We start from the raw sequence: 24,541 nt of genomic DNA on the forward strand, positions 1-24,541 counted from the left end.
TCTGTAAGACAGGAATAGTAAGAATCCATTCAGCAGACACTGATCATGGCCGTCTTATGTGCCAGGCCCTGTAATGTCTGCTGGGGATGCACCACATCCCTGGGGAGTGGGGAATGGCATGGAAGGTGTGCATTCAGATGGTACACAAATATACACGTGGAAACTGTGGTCAAGTGGGAAGAAACCATAACACAGACCACTCTGAGAAATTACAGTGGATGCTTTTATTTCCATGAGGTTAATAAAGCAGCTTCTCTGAGGAAATAGCATAGGATGTTTGAGGTCTGAGGCATGCACGGAAGTTGGCCAAGCAGGAGTGAAGGAAGCAGTCTAGGCAGCAAGAATAGCCCATGCAAAGGCCCTGAGGCCACAGAGCTTTGTGCTTTCTAGGAATCAGAGGCAGGGGTTGCTTGGGCAATGTCTCAGAGACCTTTTGAAAGCCTGGTAACCCACGCTGAGCTTTGAAGTGCCAAGCCAAGAACGTGGGAGCAGGAAGGGGACTGTCCCAGCAGTAGATGACCTTGGTGGCCTGAAGGAGGCAGTGGAAATGAGGGAGAGAAACGGATGAATCAGAGACCTACTTCAGAGGCAGATCTGGGTTCCCTTTCTTCTCCCTTGTCTGGTTTCATCCTCCAGCTGATGATGAGGTTGTTCTGGTCAAGTTCAAGAAGTCAACACTAAAGTGTGGTAGGCTTTTATGCCAGTTGGCAAAGGGGCAAGAGCGAAGCCTGCATTTCTGCAGCAGCAGCCACGCTGTGGACCAAAAAGCAGGCTGGACTGAGCCAGGAGTCAGGGATGCTGGCAGCTCCAGGGCGTGTATCTCTTGGTGTTTGGCCAGGATCATCCCGGGACCAGCCACAAAGTCACCACCACCGTCTCCATCCCGAGTGAGACAGCCAATTCTTGTATGTCACAGGTGAGGTCAGATTTGGCCTGAACGGGAGGGGCAAGCAAGGGCCGGCTGGCCATCCCACATGTCAGCCCGTGAAGGAGCAAAGCCACCACTGTGTCTGACAGGGAGCCGCTCTAAGTGGGTAGTGGCCGGACTTGACTGGTCCCTCGAATTCACATCCCATTGGGACCAAAGAAGGCCCTCTGGTGGGGGCATTCGTTGTCTGGTTTGTTATCAATTCTTAAGGTCCCACGCTGGTGCAAAGTTCAGAGTGAGCTGTATACTTTTTAGCTAATGCTTACATGATCTCATGTATTGATTAATCAGGTTGTTTAAAATTAAGTGCCACAAGTCAAATCGTCTTCTCTGGAGTTTAATTTTCACAGACCCGTGTGACTGACGTTTTGTAATAGGATATTCGGCATCTGTCGGCGGCTACGCGAGGGGCCAGGTTTCTGGATGAACTTTGGTTCCAACGCCAGTGGCTAGGCTAGCTAATCAGCTCTACGATCTTGGGTGTGTTCCCCAAACTACCTTAGCTTCATGTCCCCCCCCCCCCATAGCTCGTAAGAGTACTGCTTCTCAGAGTCGTGAGAATAAGTGGACTTAACATACGTGAAGGAAGTAGCTAGAACAGGCTCAAGCATACAGCAGGTCCTCACTAAATGGCGGCCAATAGCACTAAGGTTTGGACTCATTCCAGCTATCTGTAAGCCAAGCTGCGTTCTCCAGTAAGCCACACGTGGCTTCTGAGCACCTGCAAGGTGGCTAGTCTGCACAGACATGTGCTGTAAGCATAAAATACACATGGGGCTTCAGGGGCGCCCGGGTGGCTCATTTGGTTGAGCATCTGACTCTTGATTTCAGCTCAGGTCATGATCTCACAGTTGATGGGATCGAGCCTCGTGTCAGGCTCTGTGCTGTTAGTGCGGATTCTCTCTCTTCCTCTCTGCCCCTCCTCCACTCTCTTTCTGTCTCTCTCAAAATAAATAAACTTAAAAAGAAAACTTTGGAGCCAACCATAAGAGACTCTTAAATACAGAGAACAAACAGGGTTGCTGGCAGGGTGTTAGGTGGAAGGAGGAGTTCAGTGGGCAAGGCGCCTTAAGGAGGGCACTTGTTGGGATGAGCACTGGGTGTTCTGTGTAAGTGGTGAATCAGGAAATTCTATTCCTGAAAGCATTATTACACTAAATGTTAACTGACTTGGATTTAAATTTTAAAAAAGAAAAGAAAATGAAAAAAAACCCCTCATATCATAAATAACAACTAATAAAGTACACATGGGATTTCAAAGAGGTAGCATGACCAAAAAGGAAATACTAAAATTTCATTAGTTAGTTTTCATATTATCTGCTGGAATGATGATATTTTGGATATATCAGGTTAAATAGAACATACAACTCATATTAGTTTCATCTGTTGCCCATTTTTTTGTAATGTGGCCACTAGAAAATTTCAAATTGCTTCTAAGACTCTCATTTATCTTTCTTTTCGACAGCAGTGGTCTAGAGGCATGATTTAAGAAAGAGGAATGATTAAGAAGTGGGAAAAGCGTAGACTCTCCAGCCAGAAAGATTTAGGGGCTTATCTGGGTAGCACCACGCTCTGTATGCCACTAGGGAAGTCCCTTACCTTCGGTGCGCCTCAGTTTTCTCATCCGCAAAGTGGGAGCAGACATCCCTACCACAAAGAATTGTTTTGAGGCTTCAATGAAATCATATACGTGAAGTGCTTAGCTCCGCCGTCAGCACACAAGAAAGGTGCTCAGATGGAAACAAAGGTCATAGCTTTTGTAACAGGTGCTGGGGGTGTTTAGTATTCAGGGGGGGCTGAGTTGACCCTGGTTTGCCTTGTCCAGCAAGATTACGTTGGCATGCTGTTTTCACCTCCGTTGCCACATTTGACCTTCAGAACGACCCTGGGAGGTACCGTCAGCCCCTTACGGAGCTGGAGAGACGGAGGCACGGGAGCCTTTCAAGGTCTGAGCAGGAACTGGAAACCAGATGCTTTCCTGCCAACCCCGCGCTTTCCCGAAACTTGCAGAGCTTCCCAGAAGCGGGTTTCACTTTCAGAGGGCGTCCACCGCTGTCCCCTGATCCAGAGAGAAAACTAATACCTCATGTGCCCCAGCAGCCTGCAGGGCCCCCTTGCCTGCCAGCACAGGCGGGGGGCAGTGCGTCATCGGAGCCGACTTGAAAGGCGGGAAGTGCACCCGTGGGCCTCTTGTTCTCCAGCCTGGTGGACAGCAGTGTTGTGGCTTGAGGCAGATAAGAGGTGGCTCACAAAGCCACGCTCCCTGGACACCTGGGCACCCGCTGACGTCTCAGACCAGCCTGATGCCCAGATGTATGCGCTGCTGGGGGCTCAGGGGACAGTTCACCACACATGCTGCTTTGCAACTTGCTGTAACTTAAGATGTGCAACACTCTCTCTCGTCAGTACAGAGAGAGCTACCTCATTCTTTGTCTTGGCCGAATGTGATTCTGTGTCATGACCCACTGAAATGTATTCAGCCAGTTCCCACGGATGGACATCTAGGTCGCTTTCTGTTCATATCAGTGAGAAAAATTCCTTCAGGTACACCGATGCTGGGAAAGAGTGGTTAGTGCATTTAGAAGTTTGTAGATCTGGGGGCGCCTGGGTGACTCAGTCTGTTAAGTGCCTGACTTCGGCTCCGGTCGTGATCTCACAGTTCGTGGGTTCGAGCCCCGTGTTGGGCTCTGTGCTGACATCTCAGAGCCTGGAGCATCCTTCGGATCTGTGTCTCCCTCTCTCTCTGCCCCTGCCTGCCCTCCCCTGCTTGTACTCTGTCTCTCTCTCTCAAAAATAAATAAACATTAAAAAATTTTTTTAAAATATGGGGTGTCGGTTCCCCCACACCATCAACATGGCCAGAGAGTTCATGGTAGGAGGTCAGCGTGGAAAAAGCAGAGGGAGGGTTTGGTGGCGGCTGGGAGGCCGGTCAAGAGGCTGGGGCAGCCATCCAGCTAGGAAACAGACAAGATCGAGAGAGGAGAGGGTGGAGGCCAGAGCTAGTGTGGAAGTAATACCCAGGACGTGGTCCTGAGCGAGGATGACAGGAGGGAGGAAGCGAGCGCGGGTGTCGGGTTTCCAGCTTCGGCAAATTGGGTCTGTTTACTGAGGTGCTGACACAGGACAGGGAGTAAGTGTGAACCTACTGAGTTCAATATGCAGGACATCCTGGGGACGCCTGGGTCGCTCAGTCCGTTAAGCTTCAGACTTCGGCTCAGGTCATGATCTCATGGTTTGTGGGTTCAAGCCCCGCATTGGGCTCTGTGCTGACAGCTCAGAGCCTGGAGCCTGCTTCGGATCCTGTGTGTGTGTCTCTCTCTCTGCCCCTTTCCCATTAGCACTTTCTCTCTCTCTCTCTCTCTCCCTCTCTCTCTCTCTCTCTGAAAAATAAACATAAAAAATTTTTTTTAATATTCAGGACATCCTGTTGGGGGGTGTTTATACTGGCCTAGGGAGGAAGATTCAGGGATGGTGAATCATTGATGGAAATCATGAGTGCACATGAGATCTCCCTGGACTGCGTGGATGGACGAGTGAGTGGCTGGCTGGATAGATGGACAGACGGACGGACAGGTGGATGGGCGGATGGAAGAAAAGATGGATGGGTGGGTGGGTGGCTGGACAGATGGACAGATGGGCACATGGATGACAGACATCTAGACTTTATTCTGTTTCGACTGAACCATATGAAATTGCTCCCTTTGTTTTTCAAAAATAACAAAATACTTAAGTTTACGCAGGCTTAAGTCCTCGAGGGGGAAGGTACAACATGATGTCCGCAATTTACTTCGAAATGCATCAAAAAACGGAGAGGATTAATGGATGGGTCACAGGGTCGAGACTGGTAAAATGTCATCATCAGGAGCTGGGAGGTGGAGGCTGTGGACAGGTATTCAGTGGCAAATTCAACTTTTCTGTTTGTTGGAAATTTGCACAGTGAATTCAGGGACAATGTTTTTCCAAATGTTAGCAGTTCCCCGTGACTTCACTTAATATTTCTCCCTCATTTGGCCAGGAGAACCTTCTGGGTTCCCATCTGTGGATTGGCCTTATTCTTCCCAGAGCTGGGGGCTGGGGGTCAGCGTTTCTCCCTCCCAAAGTTAACGCTGAGTTGCCCTAATGAGGCGATTGCTGCACCAAGTTCGTTGGTATCTGGCTTGTAATAATTATAGATTTCCTCTGCGATTTGATCCCATTGGTTGCCACAGCAACAGCAGTAATAGCTCAACTGAAGTGCTGTCACGGTGATTTAGAACCAACATGTCTCTTGCAGCCTCCGGTCCGGGTGCCCCCACCCCCTTGCTGTCGTCATGGCAACTGAGGAGCAGCACGTGACCAAAAGCTCTGTGTCCCTCCTCCTCCGCCCCTCCCCATCTTGCACCCTTCCCCACTTCTCAGCCCCCTGTGGATAGGCATTGACCCCAGCTTGGGCTATACTGGGGGGGGGGGGGGCTAGAGTAATAATCAATGCTCCAGAACCCCCACCCCGAGAGAGGGTCAGGTGGATTGTCAGAGCCAGAGCCGCCCCCCCTGGCCCCCGGGGGTCTCGGAGATGACTTGGTGGCCCTCAGAGCCCCTTCCTGGCTGTGGCCATGCCATAGGCGGGATCTGCTGGGGCGTCCCCACCGGAGTGCCGGTGGGGGGGTGGGGTTGTCGTTTAGGAATCCGAAGCCTTGGATCTTTGCTTTGTACTCCAGGGGTCCTGAAAGCGAATGAGAGAAAAATCTAGGAAGAGCATCCTGGAAGAAGGGGCGGGGACAGGGACCCCATTTCAGAAGGTCCCAGGTCAGGTGGCTCATTCTTCCGGTCTAAACTGAGCTGGGCTTAAAATGTCTTTTTAAAAAGGCCCTGTTCTATTTTTCTCTGTACTTATCTCTTTTTTTTTTTTCCTGTCTCTTTGTTTCTTTGAGGATCTTTTCCTTTCTGTTTCTGTCTGTTCCTATCTGAAAACCTCTTTGTGAGGCTACCTCTCAGCCTCTCACTCATTCCCTCCCCCCTCTTCACCCCCTCTGCATCCCCCTGCCTCCAGCACTTGCTGGGAACCAGCTGAGAGCATCCTTTGCCCAAATCTGCTTTGCTTCTCAGGCTCCTTTCCTTCCTCCCATATCTGAGCCCATGTTCCGGGGACTGGCTGGAAGTCCGGAGCGTCCTCCGGAGGGAGAGCTGGTACCCGGAGGCATCTCTTAGGATGATCCCGGCGCATCTCATCCCTGGGACTCTGCAGAATGGCATAGAGGAGGCGTTTTAAGCAGGCGGGAGCTGGGCTTGCCGCAGGACCCCGACTGCCAGGCACTGTGAGTGCAGACGTGTGTCTGTGTGTGTGCACGTGCCCGTGCACACACGTGTGTGCACGCGATTTGTATTTGCACACATCTACTGGTATGTGGAGGTGTGTCTCAACTCGTATCGGTGGCTGTGATCTGTGGTGCTGGGTGTGCAAGTGTGTGCACACGTGTGTGCCCATGCATATGTGTGCAAGTACGCCTGTGTGTGGCTTTTGGTCTGAAGGACATGCAGATGTCCATGACGGATTTTTCAAGGATGCTTAGCCGAGGGAACACAGTGGGATGAGCCCCTTTAAAGTGGGAACAAAATGAACAAAAACGGCACGAAAACGATAAGGGATTTGCTTCTGCCGGTGGGCTCGCAGAAGGACCACCACATGCGTTTGCCTCCGTCCCCAGGAAATGAGGTGAGGGTCACCTTGAAAAAGTATTTCTGCACACACACACGTGCACACGCACACGCTCGGGAATGGAAGGCTCAGGGGGGTCGCCTTCGGGAGCACCTGGCTTTGCCCTCGTCAAGACCGGACTTTGCAGGGAGAATCTCTCGCTCGCCAGCCCGGATGGCTCGTGCCAAGAGCTGGCCCAAGGAAACTCTGGACGGCGACTCCCCCCCCTCGTGTCTTTCACTTCTGCAGTCAATTAGAACTTCATCTTGGGTTTGTTCACGCCCCGAGAGGTGGCAAGAAGGAAGCAGGTTTAGAAAGTGTAATTTCACTTGCAGGGCAAGATGTGGGAACCTGACAACTTGCCTGGCAGCCACGGGGGTCCTTCGTGCTTCGCCTGACCCCGAACACTGGGGGACCTGGTGGCCGGTCGCTTTGGGTGGATGCTAACTGCAGGCTGGGCACGCCCGGGGCGCCTTGGGGGAGAGGACGGGTCTAGACACTGGCACGGCCTCAGGAAGGCTGCAGGCCAAGGATGGCACTCTGTCCCCCGCTACGCCATGACCTCTGTCTACACCACCTTGGTCCACCTGCCAAAGCCCTCATCACCTTCCAACATCCACTGTCACTGCCTCCGGGACTCAGTCAAGTAGAGGTGACGCTGAACGCCCTCCTCTCCCTGCCCCTGAATACCTCGTACCGCTGGCTTACGCACCCCACACACCTTTCCCCATTTGCCCATGAGCTGCACTTTATTTTACAAGGACTTCGAGAAAAATATCAACCAAGACAAAATACACACAGAGCAACTGGCCCGGACTCTTACAGCGTCCAGGTCATAAAAGGCCTAGCGGCTGGGATACGGTTGCAGGTTAAGAGACAGAGCAGCCGTGTGAGCAGATGCAGCGAGGGGTCCTGGGGTAGCTCCTGGAACACAAAGGACGGCCACAGAGGATGTCATGGGGGCAAGTGAGCGAATCTGAATGTGTGCTGTCTCTCAGACAATAGCATTATGTTAGTGATAAATTACCTGAACATGAAACACTTGTATGTCAGATCATTTGTACTGAGGGCACATGGAATGTCCTTGTCCTTCTGTTGTTGTTGTTGTTGTTGTTAACAGAGGATGCTAATAGTAATTATGTTAGAGGATTGTTCTGAAAATTATAGGTGCCGTATCCTGTGTAAAGAGCATAGCACAGGATCTGGCCCAAGGTAGGTGATCGGTAGATGCTTGCTGTTGCTGTTGCTGGTTACCTAGTGTCATCCTGGCACCCTGCGATGAGTGTGCCAGAAGGGTCTTTCTCTTCTGCACCCAGAACTGCCTTCATGGGTTTGCGACCCAGGTGATCACACAGGACCCATGCTCAGAAGAGCCTCACCCCACGCTTGGTTTAATGCCCTCCTGTTTCCATCTCAAAATTATTTTTTTTAAGTTTATTATTAATTTTGAGAGAGAGACAGGGGAGGAGTAGAGAGGGAAGCAATAGGGGAGGAGCAGAGAGAGAGGGAGAGAGGGAATCCCAAGCAGGTTCTGCACTGTCAGCACAGAGCCAGATTCGGGGCTCGAACTCACGAACTGTGAGAGCATGACCTGACCCGAAGCTGACACTTAACAGACTAAGCCACCCAGGCGCTCCATCATCTTGAAATTCTTAATCCTTTCTCGACAAGGGGCTTTGAATATTCATCTTCGCTCTGGGTCCCACAAATCACACAGCCAGTTCTGTCTGCACAGGCTTTTTATCAGACCCCACTGGGAAGAGCTCTTAGACTAAACTCCCTGTTACCGCATCATAGCTCAGGCGGGCCCAGGCACATTAGGCACATTCCAGCCGTGACACCGCGTGTCGTCAGCCTGCACCACCCAATACGGCAGCCGCTCCCCACGTGTGACAATCAAGCACTTGCAATGGGGATCTAGTCCCAGTAGAGATGTGCTGTGCGTGTAAGAAATTTATACCGGCTCTTGAAGATGTTGCAGAAAAGAAAAAGAGTGTAAAATATCTTATTAATAATCATACTGATTACACGTTGAGATGATTGTATTTCTAGATTGTAGGTTTAAATAAGATACGTTATTATATTACACCTGCTTTTACTTTTTCTTTTTTTAGATTTCAGTTTTAAGTAACGTCTACACCCAAGCTGGGGCTCGAACTCACAACCCTGAGATCAAGAGTCGCAGGCTCCGCTGACTGAGCCAGCCAGGCGCCCCTGTTTTTACTTTTTTGATGTGGCTACTAGAAAGTGTAAAACAACTTCTGTGGGTTGCACTTGAGGCTTGCATTATATTTCTGTTGGACAGCACTGCCTCCCGCCAGATTACCTGTCATGACTGTCAACCAAACCAAGAGATGACAGCCCAGTGAATCAATTTCCAGGCTTTTTTTTTTTTTAATGTTTATTCATTTTTGAGAGAGAGAGAGGGAATGAGTGGGGGAGGGGCAGAGAGAGGGAGACAGGGATTCTGAAGCAGGCTCCATACTCTCAGTGCAGAGCCTGACCCGGGGCCCGAGCTCAGGAACTGTGAGATCATGACCTGCGCTCAAATCAAGAGTCAGACGCTTAACTGACTGAGCCACCCCGGCACCCTAATTTCCAGGCTTTTAACCAGACTCCAGGCCTGATGCTCTAGCTTTAACCCATATCTCCCCCACCAGAATCCATCAGGCACCTCTCTCTGGGGGGGTCACTGCTGCTGGCCAGCCTTTTTTTCTTTTCCTTTCCTTCTTAAAATGCCCCCAAGATACTTTTATACCCAAAGAGTTGGTCTAGTGGCCTAAATAGATTTGCAAGGCAGCACAGTGGCCCCAGGAGCACTGAACTTGGGATTGGAAAAACTGACTCAGGAATTAAAATCCTGAGGATTTTAAGAGATCAGCTCTCCTTTGTGGGGTGAGCCTGGGCCCTTTGCTTATCTTCCCTGTGCAGGGACACAGAGCAGCCCTCGCTGCAGAGTCTCACAGACCTGGGTTTGCAGCCTGGCTCTGCGTCTCACGAGTCGTGTGACACAGGACAGGCCCCAGTGCCCTGAGTCTCTACGGGCACACCAGAGGAGCCAGCCTCTTGTGGGTTTTTTTGTTTGTTTTGTGTTTCTTTCCCCACCTTAAAAAATTTCTTTTAATTTATTTTTGAGAGGCAGAAAGGGAGACAGAGCTTGAGCAGGAGAGGGGCAGAGAGAGAGGGGGAGACGCAGAATCCAAAGCATGGTCCAGGCTCTGAGCTGTGTGCACAGAGCCCGATGCAGGGCTCAAACTCACGAACCATGAAATCATGACCTGGGACTTGCCCTGCGCTGAGGTTATAGCTCCTCAGAGTGATCAAAACAGAACCTAGACAGGCAGTGTGTTTAAATTCTCTCGTGGCCCTTTGGTGTCATGAGTGGGATGCTCACACGCTTGAAAAGCAAGCCAGCTGTGGAAGGGGGTGGTCTCAGTCCTGAGCAGGTGGATGGATCCTCAGCCATCTTGGTGCCCCCCGCTGTCCCCCTGGCCATAGTGGCCACAGAACACACGCTGCCTCAGTGGGACCCCGTGGTCGGGCATTCAGCTCCATGGGTGTAGGACACGTTCATGGAGCTTTCTCTGTGCGACACGGCACTAGGCGCTGGGGGTGCTGAGCCACATCGGTGGCTTGCTGTCAAGTCACACTGATGGTCCTCATCACAATGTGAAACTGTCTTATCTCTTGTCGGTTCCTTCCCTGGAAACAGAAAGTAGAGAGTGCTGTCCGGTTCCACCTCCCCCACCTGGTCCTTAGGGTTGAGTAGTCTGTCTTCAGGCAGTAGGCACTCAGGCAATGAATGAATGAATGAATGAATGAATGAATGAATTTCACAGGCTAAAGGGAGAGACAGAGATTGTCACATTACAAGTGAACCGGGAAAGAACATGCATATAAGTTTATGGATAATGTACACATGGTAGGGGTTGGCAGTTGTTGAAAGGAGGCAGTGGGTACGGACAGGTTCATCATGAGTATTTGAAATTTTTTCTTAAAAAAAAAAAGTTAGGTGCTGGAGAAATTACAGACGAGTGGCATCTAACCCTGAATTGATGAATCAGGAAAGCTTCCTGGTGGAAGTGGCCAGAGGGGCACTAGGAAAAAGTATGCCAGAGTTAGGGGAATGTAAACAGGAGGTGGGGGGCAGGAAGGACATTTCAACAAACAGTGGCATGTGGGTGACCACCTGGGCACAGGAAAGAGCAGAGTGTGAGCAAGTCAGTGTCAAGAGGGCAGGGAGGGGCAGGAAGGACAGGTTTGGGGCAGGGAGGACCGTGTGCCCAGCCAAGCAGCGGGCCTTTATTCTGGGAGTAGTGGAGAGCCAGGGAATATTCAAGTCAGAGAGCATCTGGGTAGCTTTGCTATGTGAAACAGTAAAATGGTTTCATTCAAGCCTTCTACCTGTTCCCCCAACCCTTCTCTTTTCCCCTGGAGGATGTCCAGGGTTTTTGTTTGCTTCAAGGAGTATCCTTGTAGAGATCCGCTTTTTTTAACTTAGCAAGATTGTTTTCCCCTAAAGGTATCAAAAAGTCATAAGCGGGGGCATTTTTCTCAAAGGGAAGGAAGGTGGAGACGCCTCCTGATGAGAGTCAGACAACCAGGGAAGTTTGGACACCTGAATGGGTTTCCCCACCATCAAAAGTGCCAAGCCAGGATAAATTACATCACAATTTTATTCACTCCGAGTATTTGGCTCTGTGTGGACAAAACATAGGGAAAACAGTTGTCTTTTGTGCGTTCGTTTGGTTTGGGACAAAAGGGACACTTTTCTGGCCTCAAAAGCCCAGCTCTTTCTTTGGTGCCGTGTTGTCCTCTGGGGGCCCCACTCCTTTAGCTCATAAGCTAAAGGAGGCGCTGGCAGCTGTGTGGTTAATGGCTCCTGCCGGCTGCCCTCTGGCACCCCTTGAGGAGATGCCAGGCATCCCCAGGTGAACAGATTACCTTTTCTGTCTCGGAAAAATGAGGACCAGCTGGGGAGGTAGGGCTGGGCATGAGGACTTTCAGAGTCCTTGTTCGGCCGAGGTCACGTGCTTGACGGCCACTGTGGCCACATCAAACGCAAGGGGTGAGCCTGCCTGTGTGGTTGGAATAGTTCTTACAGAAGGTGATGAATCGGGATGCCTTTTCATTACTGTATCCTTGGACCTGCCCTCCCCTGCCTCACCTGTCCAAATATGTTTGAAGAGTTTGCCGGAAAAATGAGGAAACAAGAAAAGGTAGACAAACTCTTTTTCACAGATTAATATTCTAAAAGCTCAGCAAGCCGGGGCACCTGGGTGGCTCAGTCGGTTAAGCATCTGACTCTTGATCTCCGCTCAGGTTTTGATCTCAGGGTTGGGAGTTCAAGCCCCACATTGGGCTTCACCCTGGGCAGAAAGCCTAATCAATCAATCAATCAGTCAATCAGTCGCTCAGCAAGCCTTCTCCATTACCCAGAGCTGTGGTCCTAGATACTTAAGGAACTCTAAAAATTCCAGTTCTTCCACTGAAAGGACCTTCCATTGCATTGGGCTCCTCGTAGAACTGGGGCCTCTGCACCCTGGAAGGGACGCCAGGGACAGGTGTCTGGGTGTAGGGGAAGGGCCAAATGTGGCCTGAGGTTGGAACTGTCAATTAGGGCAATGGTAGGCCCCTACCGATGAGCATGTAGCCAAAAGATGAGAGTCTTCGGGAAGGCTATGGACAGTGGTAACTGTTGGTTTGAAGTTCTTGGTTCCTGTAAAAAATATCTTTATCAGCCTGAGTTGTCTGATGAGATTTCTGGGTGAGGACAGAAGCTACCAACCTGCTAATGTGGCCAGGTCTTGGCCTGCAGGCTGAGCCAGCCCTGGTTCTAACCCAGCTCTGTAGTCTTCAGCTGTGTGTCCTTGCGCAAGTGGCAAAACCTCTCTGAGCCTCCCCCTTACCTGAAAAACGAGAAGAGTACTACTTGCCTTCCGGGATCAGGCAAGACAGTGTGTTGAACCTTGACCCAGGAGGCTTTCCTCTCCTGAATTGTAGCAGATCCCCCCATGCACGTAGAAATGAACGATCCTCTGAATTACTAAAAGCGAAGACAGTCCCAAGGGATGGTGGGAACAGTGTCAGGTGCACTTTGTAACTCGCATGACCCAACAGCGTCTCCAGGCCGCCCGCCCTGCAGACCTGCGAGGGAACGAAATGGCTCCATTGTTCTGTCCTGGGCCTTAGCAGTTCCTGGAGTCCTTAAAATGCTTCGTTTTCTCTGCACAGGAAACGTATCTCCTCCAGTCGTGCTGACCTTATCTGTTTGTCGCTGGTCCTCCCACGGGAAGCGAGAGTCCCGAGAACAAAGCGGGACACAGGTCCTTGTTCCGCATGGCGTCTGGGGCCTTAGCACTTGTGGAAGTGAACAGACATTAAGGGCCGGACCTTTCCCGGCTTTGACCCGCAGTGGCATCTGCCGTGTTAGCACAAGCATCCCTTCCGACCAGATTCAGTTCCTTCCGTCCTTCCCCTTCGTAGGCTCGGAGACACACAGCAACTCAAACGCTTGCAGACGCTTCTTGACGAATCCTTACTGCCTCCAGAACCAAGGGTCTGCGTCCTCCCCTCCTGGAGGGCTCCGATTTGAAGCCTTGCCTCTTCTTTTTCCCCTTCACCCTGCTCACAGGCTGAGGGCTGCCTGTCTCCCAGCATCAGAGTGTTTATGCCTCCTGCACTTGTGACTTAAGTCCACCTCATCCTTCCTGGTGGAGGCTGGCGGGCGGGGCAGGTGGGCAAGCTGCAAGACACAGGCATGAGGAGGACAGAGGAGGTTGGGGCGCAGACCAGCTTCCCTCTGGTGGAGCCTGGAAGTTCAGGCTCATAGCAGGGCCACTGTCTGTGTCAACAGCTCTTCCTCGCACTTCAGGCTGTGCAACTAACCTTCCCTGCCGGATAGAGTGTTCTTTGGAAGCCGAGAAGGTGGTGTGGGTCCTGTGTGTATCCTTCGGTCGGCCCTCATCAAATCAAGCGCCTTGTGACCTCGTGGGTAGATTTCATTCTTCCCATTTCGCAGCTGAGGAAACTGAGGCCCCAATGAGTCACACGGCTTGTCCAGAATCACCAAGCCAGTACATGGCACACCCGGACCCAATTTATGGGTCACAGGACTCTCTCAGCTGCCCCCTCTGTCTTTTGCAAGAGTCAACACTTGCCTGTTCCCAAGAACAGTATTGCCCTCCCCTCGTACAAGTCGCGGAGGACTGTGTGATGCCCCAAGATGCAGGTTATAGGAAATCACGCATGCGGCGTGCAGAGAGCAAGGGCTGGGGCCCACACTGCTGCAGAGGCAGCCGGGGGGCGGGGGGGGGGCTCGAGGAGCTGGATCTTCTGTCCTAGCGTCATCCATCACGGCCCCATGAATGAGGCCCTGCTAGCCATCTGCACTGGCCCAGGGCTGCGGCTCTGTTGGTTGCCATGGCGACCCCTGGCCTTGACAACGGAGGCGCCCTTGGCTAAGTGTGTTGTCTTGTCCCACTGAGTCTGCGGAAAAGCCGACAGCTGGGGCTGCAGACAGGAAACGAGTGTCCCACACTTCTGCCTGCACTTTTGTCTTGGCCCTGAGAGCAGACAGAATGAGAGCATCTTTGGGGGCCCCAGAGAGGTCTGGGGGTCCATTTCTAGCCAATGACGCATGCAAAGCTTTCATGCTCACAGGGCCTGTGGGGCAATCTAGTGGAAAGGTGCGTCAGACACCGTGTTCAGGACGTTTTTGGAGCACGTACTATTGATTCAATGATTCTTGCAGCCAGGTACTGCTCTGGGATTGGGGATACAGCAGGGACCCAAGTCTCGGGTCTCAGTTCACACTCTGCTAGCCCAGAGGTTAGGTTCAAATGGTATGATCCCCATTTTGCAAAGGGGGAAAATGAGGCACAGAGAGGTTGCTTAACATGCCAAGGACACACAGCAGGTCAAAGAGTCCAGTTTCACAGTCAGCGCCCTGAGGGCCACCTCTCCAAACGGCCCTCACCGGATTCTTTCTCCCTGCATTTCTGAGGCGTTTGCCTCTCAAAGTCAGAAACCCTCCGTTTCTGGAGACCTGGGGATGATGCAGGCCTGGGTCAAGTGTAGGGTCCACCATCCACCTCTTATGACGGTGGTTCCCAGCCTCACTTAGGGAGCTTCACCAGTGCCCAGATGACACCGTCACGCCCAGGAGACCCTGGTTTAGGTGTGGTGGGTGGAGCCCGTCATAGGGTCATAGGCGCTGTGGTCCTGGAGGTTCTCGGGAGCAGCCAAGGATAAGCACCACTGGCCTTGAGCTCTGGGACCCAGGAGGAGCCCATCAACCTTCTGAGCCTGCCGTCCTGCAGATGGCTGAATTGCATTTGGAAGCAATGTCGTGTGTAGTAGGTGAGCGTTAAACAGCAGCCAGTGCTTTGATGACTTTTACTCTCCCTCCAGAGCTTTTTTTTTTTCTTTCTTTTTTTTTTTTTTTTTTGCCCTTTCCCTGCGTTCTGGTTTCCCCATTGATTTAAAACTGCCCTGGCCTCGCCCCATCCCATCCCACCCTCCAAATGCAAATGGCAGATAAGAGGGAGCTGAGAGAACTAATTAGCATTTTAATTAAAGGAAAGGGGACAGGGAGAGGTGGGTGGGCCTGGAGGGCTGACTGTCTGGTTGCACCAGGGTTTGCGAATTGTTTCCACGGAGGCACACGGTAAGAAACAGCATTTCTTGCAGATGCCTTGCCTGCCGAAACAAAAATCCCCCTCCCTCGCCTTGCACTCGGATAGTTCCTATTCTGTTTAGTTGATGGGTTGATTTAAATTTCTCTTGCACTTCTGATCACGTCAAGGAGGGACGGCCCTGGGGGAAGCTAGCCTGCCTTAACACCGACTGCCGACTGCCGTCTGTCTCCACTGGTGCACGTTGCCCAGGGCGTGGTGGAGAGAGCAGGGAGACAGCTACTCACACCGCCTCTGTGCAGGACTAGGGGGTCCGGAGCATTGCAGCGAGGAATCCTAGCCCTGGGGTTCTTGGCCACGTGCCTGTCAGATGGTTCTCAGGATCCGAAGGGGCTGTGAAAGCCATGTGACCCAACACGTGGGGAAACTGAGGCCAGGGGAGGGATGTGTCTTTGGAACCAAACTGGAACAGTGGTGGGCAATCGTGTATGTGATGACTTCTGACTTGGTGGGGGGCGGGGAATATTATTGTTAAACTGTTTTAACACAAATTTCGGACCCGCTCCCTAATTTTGTATTTTTAATTTTTTAATTGTTTTTATTTATTTTTGAGAGAGAGAAACAGCGTGAGCAGGGAAGGGGCAGAGAGAGAAGGGAGACACAGAATCCAAAGCAGGCTCCAAGCTCCGAGTTGTCAGCACAGAGCCTGACACGGGGCTCAAACTCACGGACCGTGAGATCATGCCCTGAGCCAAAGTCGGACGCTCAACCTCCTGAGCCACCCAGGTGCCCCTCTGCTCACTATGTGAGTCCTCAGGTGCACCTTAAAAGGCAGATGTTGCTGTCCGTGTTCCACGGCTCGGATGTGCTGAGTTCACTCGCTGCATATATTGACTGGAGAACTGCTAAACTCTGGGTACCATGAGATGAAAGAAAGGCCTGATTCCCTCTCTCTTGGGGCTTGCATGTTTCTAAGTGGGACTGGAGTGCTCCAGGAAGGAGAGTGATGTGAGATGAATTATCCCTAGAAAGGTCAGGGACCAAGTAGAAAATGATGGAAGGAAAGCAGGAGAGGAAACTGAGAGAACACCGAGCTCAGTGCTCCAGTCCAGGAGGGACCATATTGCTCGTGCAGAGTGAAACCCCCGGGCACCCAGCTCCCTGCCGTCACCATCAGGGAAAGGGAGCCTTCCCTTGTGACTGCCGAGCATCTGAGAGGCTCCTGAGCAAGTCCCCAGGGAGACTGTGCCCATCTGTCAGGCCCCTTTCCTCAGTGACCCCCAAAACTCCCAGGGACGTCAGGCATCAAGCTCTAGACCCAAGGACTGCATCATCAGCAGAGAATACAAAAGACAGGGGCCAGTCAGAGACAGAGGAAACTCAGTTGTCTCAAGAGCCTGTGATCCGCCAGGCTGTTCACATCAGTTGTGCCTAATTCCCAGCACAACCAGGAAGAGAGGCATCGCCCTCGAATCCTGTAGATAAGGACACTGAGGCTCAGAGTGTTTTCATGAGCTTTACTCTGTTAGCTACATTAAGACAGCAAGCTTTGGGGCACCTGGGGGGCTCAGTTGGTTAAGCGGCCAACTCTTGATTTCGGCTCAGGTCATGATCTCAGTGTTGGTGAGATCGAGCCCCGTGTTGGGCTCTGTGCTGACAGCACAGAGCCTGCTTGGGATTCTTGCTCTCTGCCCCTCTCCCGCTCACGGTCTTCTTCTTCAAAAAAAAAAAAAGACAGCGAGTTTCACAGCTGAAGCCCAAGCTCCAGGCAGAGCACACACGTCTGTAGCATCCGTTACAGGGCACATGACAGACATCGCTAATGCATCACAGCTGGGTGCGGGTCCCCAGCTCACCTCCAGCACCTACACACGGTGCCTGGCCTGTCACGGGGCACTAAGTGAGTGACTTAGCTAAGTCATTACCTGCTAAGTGGATAACTGAAGCGAGCGGGTAAATGGCAAACTGTAGCAGGCAGGAATTCAGACGCAGGCCTGCGTGACCTCAGTGTACAAGACCTTGTCTTGTCCCCTCCCACCTGTAAAAGGGGACAGCCAGCTCCCTAATTCCCTCGTTTGCTTTTTTTTTTTTTTTTTTTTTATAGACAGAGGTCTAATTCACATAACAAGATTACCCATTAACCAGTATAAGTGAACAATCTGGTTCCCCTTGGCACATTCACCGTGTTAGGCAGACGTCTCCACCAGCTCCAGAACCTTCTCATCACCCCGAGCAGAAACCCCACCATCCCCTCTTCCCAGTTCTGGCTACCACTGATCGCTTTCTCTCCCTTTGGATGCACCTGATCTAGAAGTACTCTGCACATGCCATAGTGTGTGGCCTTTCATGTCTGGATTCTCCCGCTGAACATCATGGTTTTGAGCCTCATCTGTGGTCTCTGTCAGTACGTCATCCCTTATTATGGTGGAGGAAGGCTCTGTGGTGAGGCTGCACCCCTTCTGGGTTACCCTTTCGGCCGTTGGTGCTCATGTGGGCTGTGAATAGTGCTGCTGTCGATGTGCACGTCCCCGTATGTGTTCGAGCTCCTATCTTCCACTCTCTGGGCTGTACGCTTAGGAGTACAATTGCTGGACCATGTGGGAAAGCTTAACTTTCCGAGGAACCCGTAACTCTTTTTTTTTAATTTTTTTTAATGTTTGTTTTTTGAGACAGACAGAGTGCAAGCAGAGGAGGGGCAGAGAGGGGGAGACACAGAATCTGAAGCAGGCTCCAGACTCTGGGCTGTCAGCACAGAGCCCGATATGGGGCTCGAACTCACGAACGGGGAGATCATGACCTGAGCCAAAGTCGGAGGCTTAACCGACTAAGCCACCCAGGTGCCCCTCTTTTTTGTTTTTGATGTTTTTTTATTTTCAGAGACAGAGAGAGAGAGAGAGCAGGGGAGGGGCAGAGAGACAGAACCCCAAGGAGGTTCTGTGCCATCAGCACAGACCCGATGAGGGACTCAAACTCACAAACTGTGAGACCATGACCTGAGCTGAAATCAAGAGTCAGACACTTAACCAACTGAGCCACCCAGGCGCCCCAGAACCCCTAAGTCTTAAAGACTGGAGGTGTGGGAGCTGGTCTCTGGCTCCCTCCCTATCATCCCTCACCCAGAAGGTGCCCTCCCACATGCCTGGGGAGCCTCCCTCCTCAGCTCACGGTGACCCCCCTGCATCGCACTGACATGTTGAGTGCTTGTTCCCTGCCCCCCCCCCACCCCCCACCCAACTCCCGGACCTGGCTGAGCAGGACCCTTGTGAATAAGACAGGAGAGCTGGGGCTCCTCCCCCATAGAGGGGGTCTCCAGGAGGCCCTGCACCTCATCTTTTCTTCCAGCGCTCTGTGGTCTCATGTGCTGTTCACCCTCCCCGTGCACCTGACCCTCCCCGTGCACCATTCCACATCTCGTCACACCAGAGCATTTGCCCAGGCCTCACCTCCCCTTTCCTCGGTGGCTGCCAAAAATCTGCTCCCCTTTGAAGGGGCAGCTCTGGTGACATCTCACTGGCATCACCACGCACCTGCCAGAACGCATCTGTCCACGTTCCCACAGCGCCTTGCTCATACAGGCAAACGTCGTGATTTCACCCCGTCTTATACAGAATTACTCGCTGACAGCGAACTGGAAAATTTTTATACACATCTCTCACCGGGTTATTTTAATGATTTATCTCCATGAAAGGGAAAGCAGCCTCATACATTAAATTCTCCCATTCTCCCCCCTCCCCCGGTCCCCCCCCCCCCCCCAGCCCCGCCACTGAATCATGAGTTTCAGAAAGAGAGGGGCCTTTTTTCCATCTCGGAACTTACCTAATGCAGTGCCTTGCCCGTAACAGGAGCCTAATTAATTGTCGTTGATTGAATTAGCGGGCTGGAGAGAGTGAGCGCATGACATAGACTCTTCTGATTGTTGGAGGCATATCGTGCTAAGAGCTCCCCTCTGATGGAGATCGCGTTTCTGTTATAAGGTCAGTCTCAAGTGCAGGCCACCGAAATGTCACCACCATATATCTCCCGCGGTGACATTTTGTAATTGAAAGTGCTGCAGGTGTCACTCCTACTCTGGCAGAGCTTTCAAATGTTGATACGCGAGTTCTCGGAGATTCTCGCCGTTGCAAACACATGTTTAATGGAAATTGGATTGTGTGCAGCCTTAAGTAGTCCCCTTGGAGACAAATGGTTTTGAACAAGAGTCAGCAACCGCTCTTTCTACACAGTTACCTTGCCGCTAAATCAACAGGCCCGCTTTGAGTTGGACGTGCCAGAATAGATAAAAAGAAGAAAAAACGTCCACTGAGTGATCAAGGAAAGAATGGGTTCTCAGTTAATTTATGGTCACACGGTCCACGCCCGTGCTTTCCTCTGGCGAAAAGCAGCAAAAATTGCCTCTCCGAGCTAGACCCTTTGTAATCATCAAGCCCCAGTATATACTGCGTTCAGGTGTTGTGTTACCCGCTGAATTATTCGATGCTGGAATGAGTGAAAAAGCGAGGGCTTCAGGGTCAGACAGTCTCAGGTATCCCTGTAACCAAGGCCAAGGACATAACCCGTGCGAGTTTCCAGGCCCTCACCTCTGAAATGGGGAGACACCCTCCCTGCTGGATAGTTGGGATTGGAGGGCATGAAGTGCCCTTCAGAGCCTCCCCAGGCCCTCAGACTACTGTCACTGCCACTCTGGAGGCATCCCAGATCCCTCACCAGGAGAGAAGACTTTATCCTAGCCACCCTGTGGCTTAATTCCCGCTGCGGTGCCCAGAGGAGAGACCATCAGTAGTCCCATGCCTCCCAAGATCTGGGGCTCGTCAGTCTGATACTCTAACCGCGCTGTCAGCCGGACTCTGTTTGCAAGCAATAGAAAACCTGGAAACTCAAGCAAGCTAAGGAGAAGAAGGAGGCGGGGGAGGTGGGGTGGCATCTTTCTTCTGGGCTTTGTTACCAAGGACGGGTAGAAGCGAGCCCTTCTCCCTCAGTCCTGATGTTTCCTTCTGAATCCATTTGGCGAGACGTGGATGAGCCTGATGTTCCCGGCCCTCCCCCTCCACACCGGCTCACCCCCAGGGAGAGCGGGGCTCGGGTCTGCCCCAGCACTGTTCAGCAGTGAGTGCCGTACATGTGGCCACACTGGGCTCCAGGCTTGAGATGGAACCAGGGATCCTCAGCGTCCAGGGTCTGCATCCTGTCTGGCAGCTGCACTCTGTGGCACGTTCGGTCTGCGTGCCTGCTGCCCTCACGGGGTGGAAGGTGGCCGACCCCACCACGCCCAGGACGCTGGCCTATCCTGGTCCGGTGAGCCGCAGCCAGTGGGTCCCACGGCACGGACGCGGCCGCCAGGTCTGCTCCCCTGCGGACAGAGGGGGAGGCTTCTGACGGCGGGGAGGCATGGTGTGCGGAACAGACACCCCAAAAAGTACCTCCTGTGCCCACTTCCCAGAGGGCACCTCCGTTGCCTCGTCTGTGAAGATGATGGCGTATCTCCCGGGGCCCTGGGGTGAAACAGGGTGCTATCTGCAGCACATCTAGGTTCTCAGGGCGTGATGATGCTCGCAGGGCAAGCGCTGCTCCTGACTGATCCCAGTGCCCAGTGCCCACTGGGCGGCTTGCACAGAGTAGGTGCTCCGTGCATGTCCACAGAATTGGTGCATCCTCAGGCCAGTGCCATCCACCTACGCTCCTTTGTTCCGTCTTTGCTTCTAATAATACAGCCCGACGTCCCATTAGCTCTGGGGGCACTGGGTTGGGAGTCCTGCCAGCCCGTCCTCCTGAGCCTGGTGCCAGATGCCCACACATTTCCTCACCCGTGCTGCGAAGCCCGCCTGCCACTTCCAGCTGGCACTTCCTCCACACTGTCATCGAGTTGGTGCTTCGTCGCAGAGTGAATGAGGGACACCTGTGACTCAGTGACTCTGGGGCCACACAGATCTGTTTACAGATCCGCTCTTAACCTCTCTGTGCCTCAGTCTCCTCGTCTGCAAAAAGGGGACCACAGAGCACTGTTGTGGGCACTCCTAACAATAACGAATGCTAATTGTGCCGCACGCAGAGCCGAGCGCGGTGTGCAGCTGCAGAAGGGAAACGGGGTCCGCGAGTCGGGAAGGGCTCCATCACTGTTCTGCCTGGGGTGGCCTGGGGTGGGGCGGGGGGAGATGATAAAAGAAAACAAAGTGGGGGGCTTGCTCCAGGCCCACAGTGCAAAGGGCGACTAGCAGATCTAGCCAGGGAGCACGGGACTGGGGAGCCGTCTGGAGGCAGCCAACAGACTGGTAGCGTGGGGGCCGAGAACCCTCCCTCCGTGGGTTTCAGAACAAAGCCCCGCATCCCGAGAGCCCCCTCCGTCCCCAGCAAACTCTAGACAGTTGGTCACGCTGGAGACATGCACTCCCCAAAACGGACCATCAGATGCTGCTCTGGGTCCCAGGATTCCCAGACAGCCCCGGGGAGACCAGTGTTCTGTTGGGGGGCAGGGCAGGGGGGCTCCCAGCTGCTCTGAATCCTCCTCCATCTGAGCCCCACCCCCAATCTCACCGAGTGCAGTTGCTTGTCCCCCCGTGGATGACGCACTGAACTTATCAGCTTGCCTACAGAGGGCTCTCAAGCCAGCTCTGTCCCCTTTCTCCAGTTTTCCATCTAGGAAATAGGCATAATGACCCTCCCTGCAGTGTGGCCAGGGTCCCATGAAAACACTTGCGAACGGGTTTGTAGTTCAGTAAATCTCTGCACCCAATGGTGGGTCTCAGACTCGCGCCCCAGAGGTGGAGAGTCACGTGCCAGCCAGGTGTCCCCCTGCCTTTTTCAAGTGTATATTCAGCATGAAAGCAAAGGATGTGATGTCAGAAGCACCTTCTCCACAACGTGGGAAATCGCAGGGCATGGGATTCTTGGCTGCAGGGACGAGCCCTTGGCTGGTCTGACTGTGCATTTCTGTTTTCTTTCAGGGTGAAGCGTGTGCAGGGAGCCTCTGTTCCTGAAGGAGGGGATCATGGCTTTCATGTTGCTCACCCGGCGGCTGGCCTGCACCTTCCAGCACAACTACCGCCTGCTCGTGCCCAGTAAGCCCTGGGGGGTCTTGGCAAGAACTGGCCCTGATGGGAAACACAATCCGGGCTGGGAGAGCCCTGGCGGGTGAAGGGACCAGCCAGTCAACGTTCTGGGGCTGTTCCCTCTCCCCGGCCACACACTCAGTAAAACCGTCCCCATCACCACCACCCCCGTCTCCCATCTCCGCCACATGCTCCTGTCCCTGCGTGGACAGCTCTGGGTCGGGCAGGAAGCTGATGCGGCCTGGAGGTGGTGGCCCCAGCAGCCGGGAGGCTCCAGGCTGCCCTCACAGGGACTGTTGGGGGAAACACAGCTGAGCTTGCTGCCAGAAAAAGGGAAGGCTACAAGCGTCCTTGTGACTGACCTCAAGGCAAAGTGTGCTTCCAGGGCCCTGGACAGGAGGCAGCAGCCCCCTGCTGCCCTGTCCCTCACCTCCGCTCACCCGCACCCAGCCGGCCCGCGGCACCGCTGGCCGCATCTCTCCGGGGCTTCTGTTTCTCTCTGCCTCACTGAGTTCAGGCGGCTTAGCCAGGCTGGCCCCATCAGCAGTCGCCCTGCCGGCGAGGTCTCACGATAGACCTCCCTCCCTCCTTTCCACGAGGAAGGCACGCATGAAGCCCATTTTACAGGGGAGAAAGCTGAGGCTCAGAGAGGCAAAGTCACACAGCCACTTGAATGCAGGTCAGTCTGGCTGCAGATGCCGGGCTGTTATCCCTCCTCCATGTGCCTCCCTGGGGTTCTGGGAGACACAGGGGCTGGCCGTGGCCTCCTGTGGGCACCTTGTACCCCCCCACCCACATCTGTCCCAGCTCTCTCAGAGCCCCGTGCTTTGCCATCACGATGTCTCTTTGTTGGTCTCATCTGCCTTTTGAAGGCAGAGTGCTGCCCATCTTTAATGCTGGGGTTTATATCCTGGGTGGGGTAAAAAAGCAGGCATGCTCTCCCATACACACAGGAGTGTTAGCAGGTTTTACTTTAAAATAAACCTTTTAGGAGCACCTGGGTGGCTCAGTCTGTTGAGCGTCCGTCTTCGGCTCAGGTCATGATCTCGTGGTCTGTGAGTTCGAGCCCCGCGTCAGGCTCTGTGTGGACAGCTCAGAGCCTGGAGCCTGCTTCGGATTCTATGTCTCTCTCACTCTCTGCCCCTCCCCTGCTCATGCTCGCTCTCTCTCTGTCAAATATTAAAAACAAACAAACAAACAAAAAACATAAAAATATTGAAATAAATCTCTTAACTTGGGATGATTTTACAAGTACAGTGAAAGTACTAAGACAGTACAGACAGATCCCATAGGCCCCAGCGTCGCCCTGGTTAACATCTTACATCACGAGGATGCTCTTGTCAATAACTAAGAAGCTGACCTTGTACATTATTGCTACCCAAGCTCCAGACTTCTCTGGGGATTTCACCAGGTTTTCCCTTAGTGCCTCTTTCCCTCCCAGGATCCAGTGCGAGTTCCCACAGTGCACTCTGGGGTCCCAACTCCCCGGTATCATCCGGTCGGTGACCGTGTCTGTCTTCCCTTGTTCTTGGCCCTGATCGCCTCAAGAAGTGAGTAGGTTTGAGGTTTTGTTTTATTTTATTCAATTATAAGAGAAGCATCTTAACGCTTACCCATTATTATGTTAAAAATGAACCCAAACCGACGCATGATGCCCAAGTAGTGTGCCCCTAGCGGGAGGGAGAGTCGGCCATAACTAGTACTGCTCACACCCGCTGGGGGCCGAGTGCCGTACTAGGTGCTGGGGACGCTTCACTGACAAGAAAGCATGGCCTGTGGGGCTCTGCCTTTGTAGGTCATTCTCAAGGACATCCCTTCCCAGGGAGACAAGCAGGGGAGAGCCTTGAGTCAAGGCTCCTACACCTGGGCCACATTCCACCCAGTCAGCCTCCCCCACGGGCAGAACTCTGAGCCTCTGTTTCTTATCAGGCAAGTGGGTCTCCTCGGGAGACTGAGGGCAGTGCTGGGGTCCTACTTGCTTCGCACACTTCTCTATCAGAAGGAACAGTTCAGGGGTGCCAGGGCACTCCGATTCTCTCAGCAGGCACGCTTGCTCTCAAAACATAAGTAAATATTTTTTAACAATGCAAACACCCTTCGTTTATATTTACACAAGCATGCATAGAAAAAAAGAGACAAATGACTAATCAGAGTTATCAGGTCTGCATTTTCTTGGCAAGAGTTAAATCTTTTTTTTGGCACACTTGTGCCAGATTTAGAGATAAGAGTTTTTTTTTTTAATTTTTATTTTAACGTTTAT

At 52.7% G+C, this 24,541-nt stretch overlaps 1 protein-coding gene across 2 annotated transcripts in view; it reads left to right on the forward strand.

The window, feature by feature from the left end:
* Window positions 1-24,541, forward strand: part of ABAT (4-aminobutyrate aminotransferase) — an 89,819-nt gene that overhangs the window by 22,639 nt on the left and 42,639 nt on the right. Inside the window, exons 1-2 of one of the 2 annotated variants that reach the window (XM_049638209.1) lie at window positions 4,305-6,222; window positions 22,177-22,290. In XM_049638209.1, the coding sequence (XP_049494166.1) occupies window positions 22,221-22,290 (70 nt within the window). In that variant the 5' untranslated portion in view covers window positions 4,305-6,222; window positions 22,177-22,220. Of the gene's footprint in view, window positions 1-4,304; window positions 6,223-22,176; window positions 22,291-24,541 lie in introns of those variants that run through there. The other variant, XM_049638208.1, reaches the window with a different exon arrangement.

The sequence above is a fragment of the Panthera uncia genome, chromosome E3 (genome assembly GCF_023721935.1).
Source record: "Panthera uncia isolate 11264 chromosome E3, Puncia_PCG_1.0, whole genome shotgun sequence".
In the NCBI taxonomy this organism is placed as follows: Eukaryota; Metazoa; Chordata; class Mammalia; order Carnivora; family Felidae; genus Panthera; species Panthera uncia.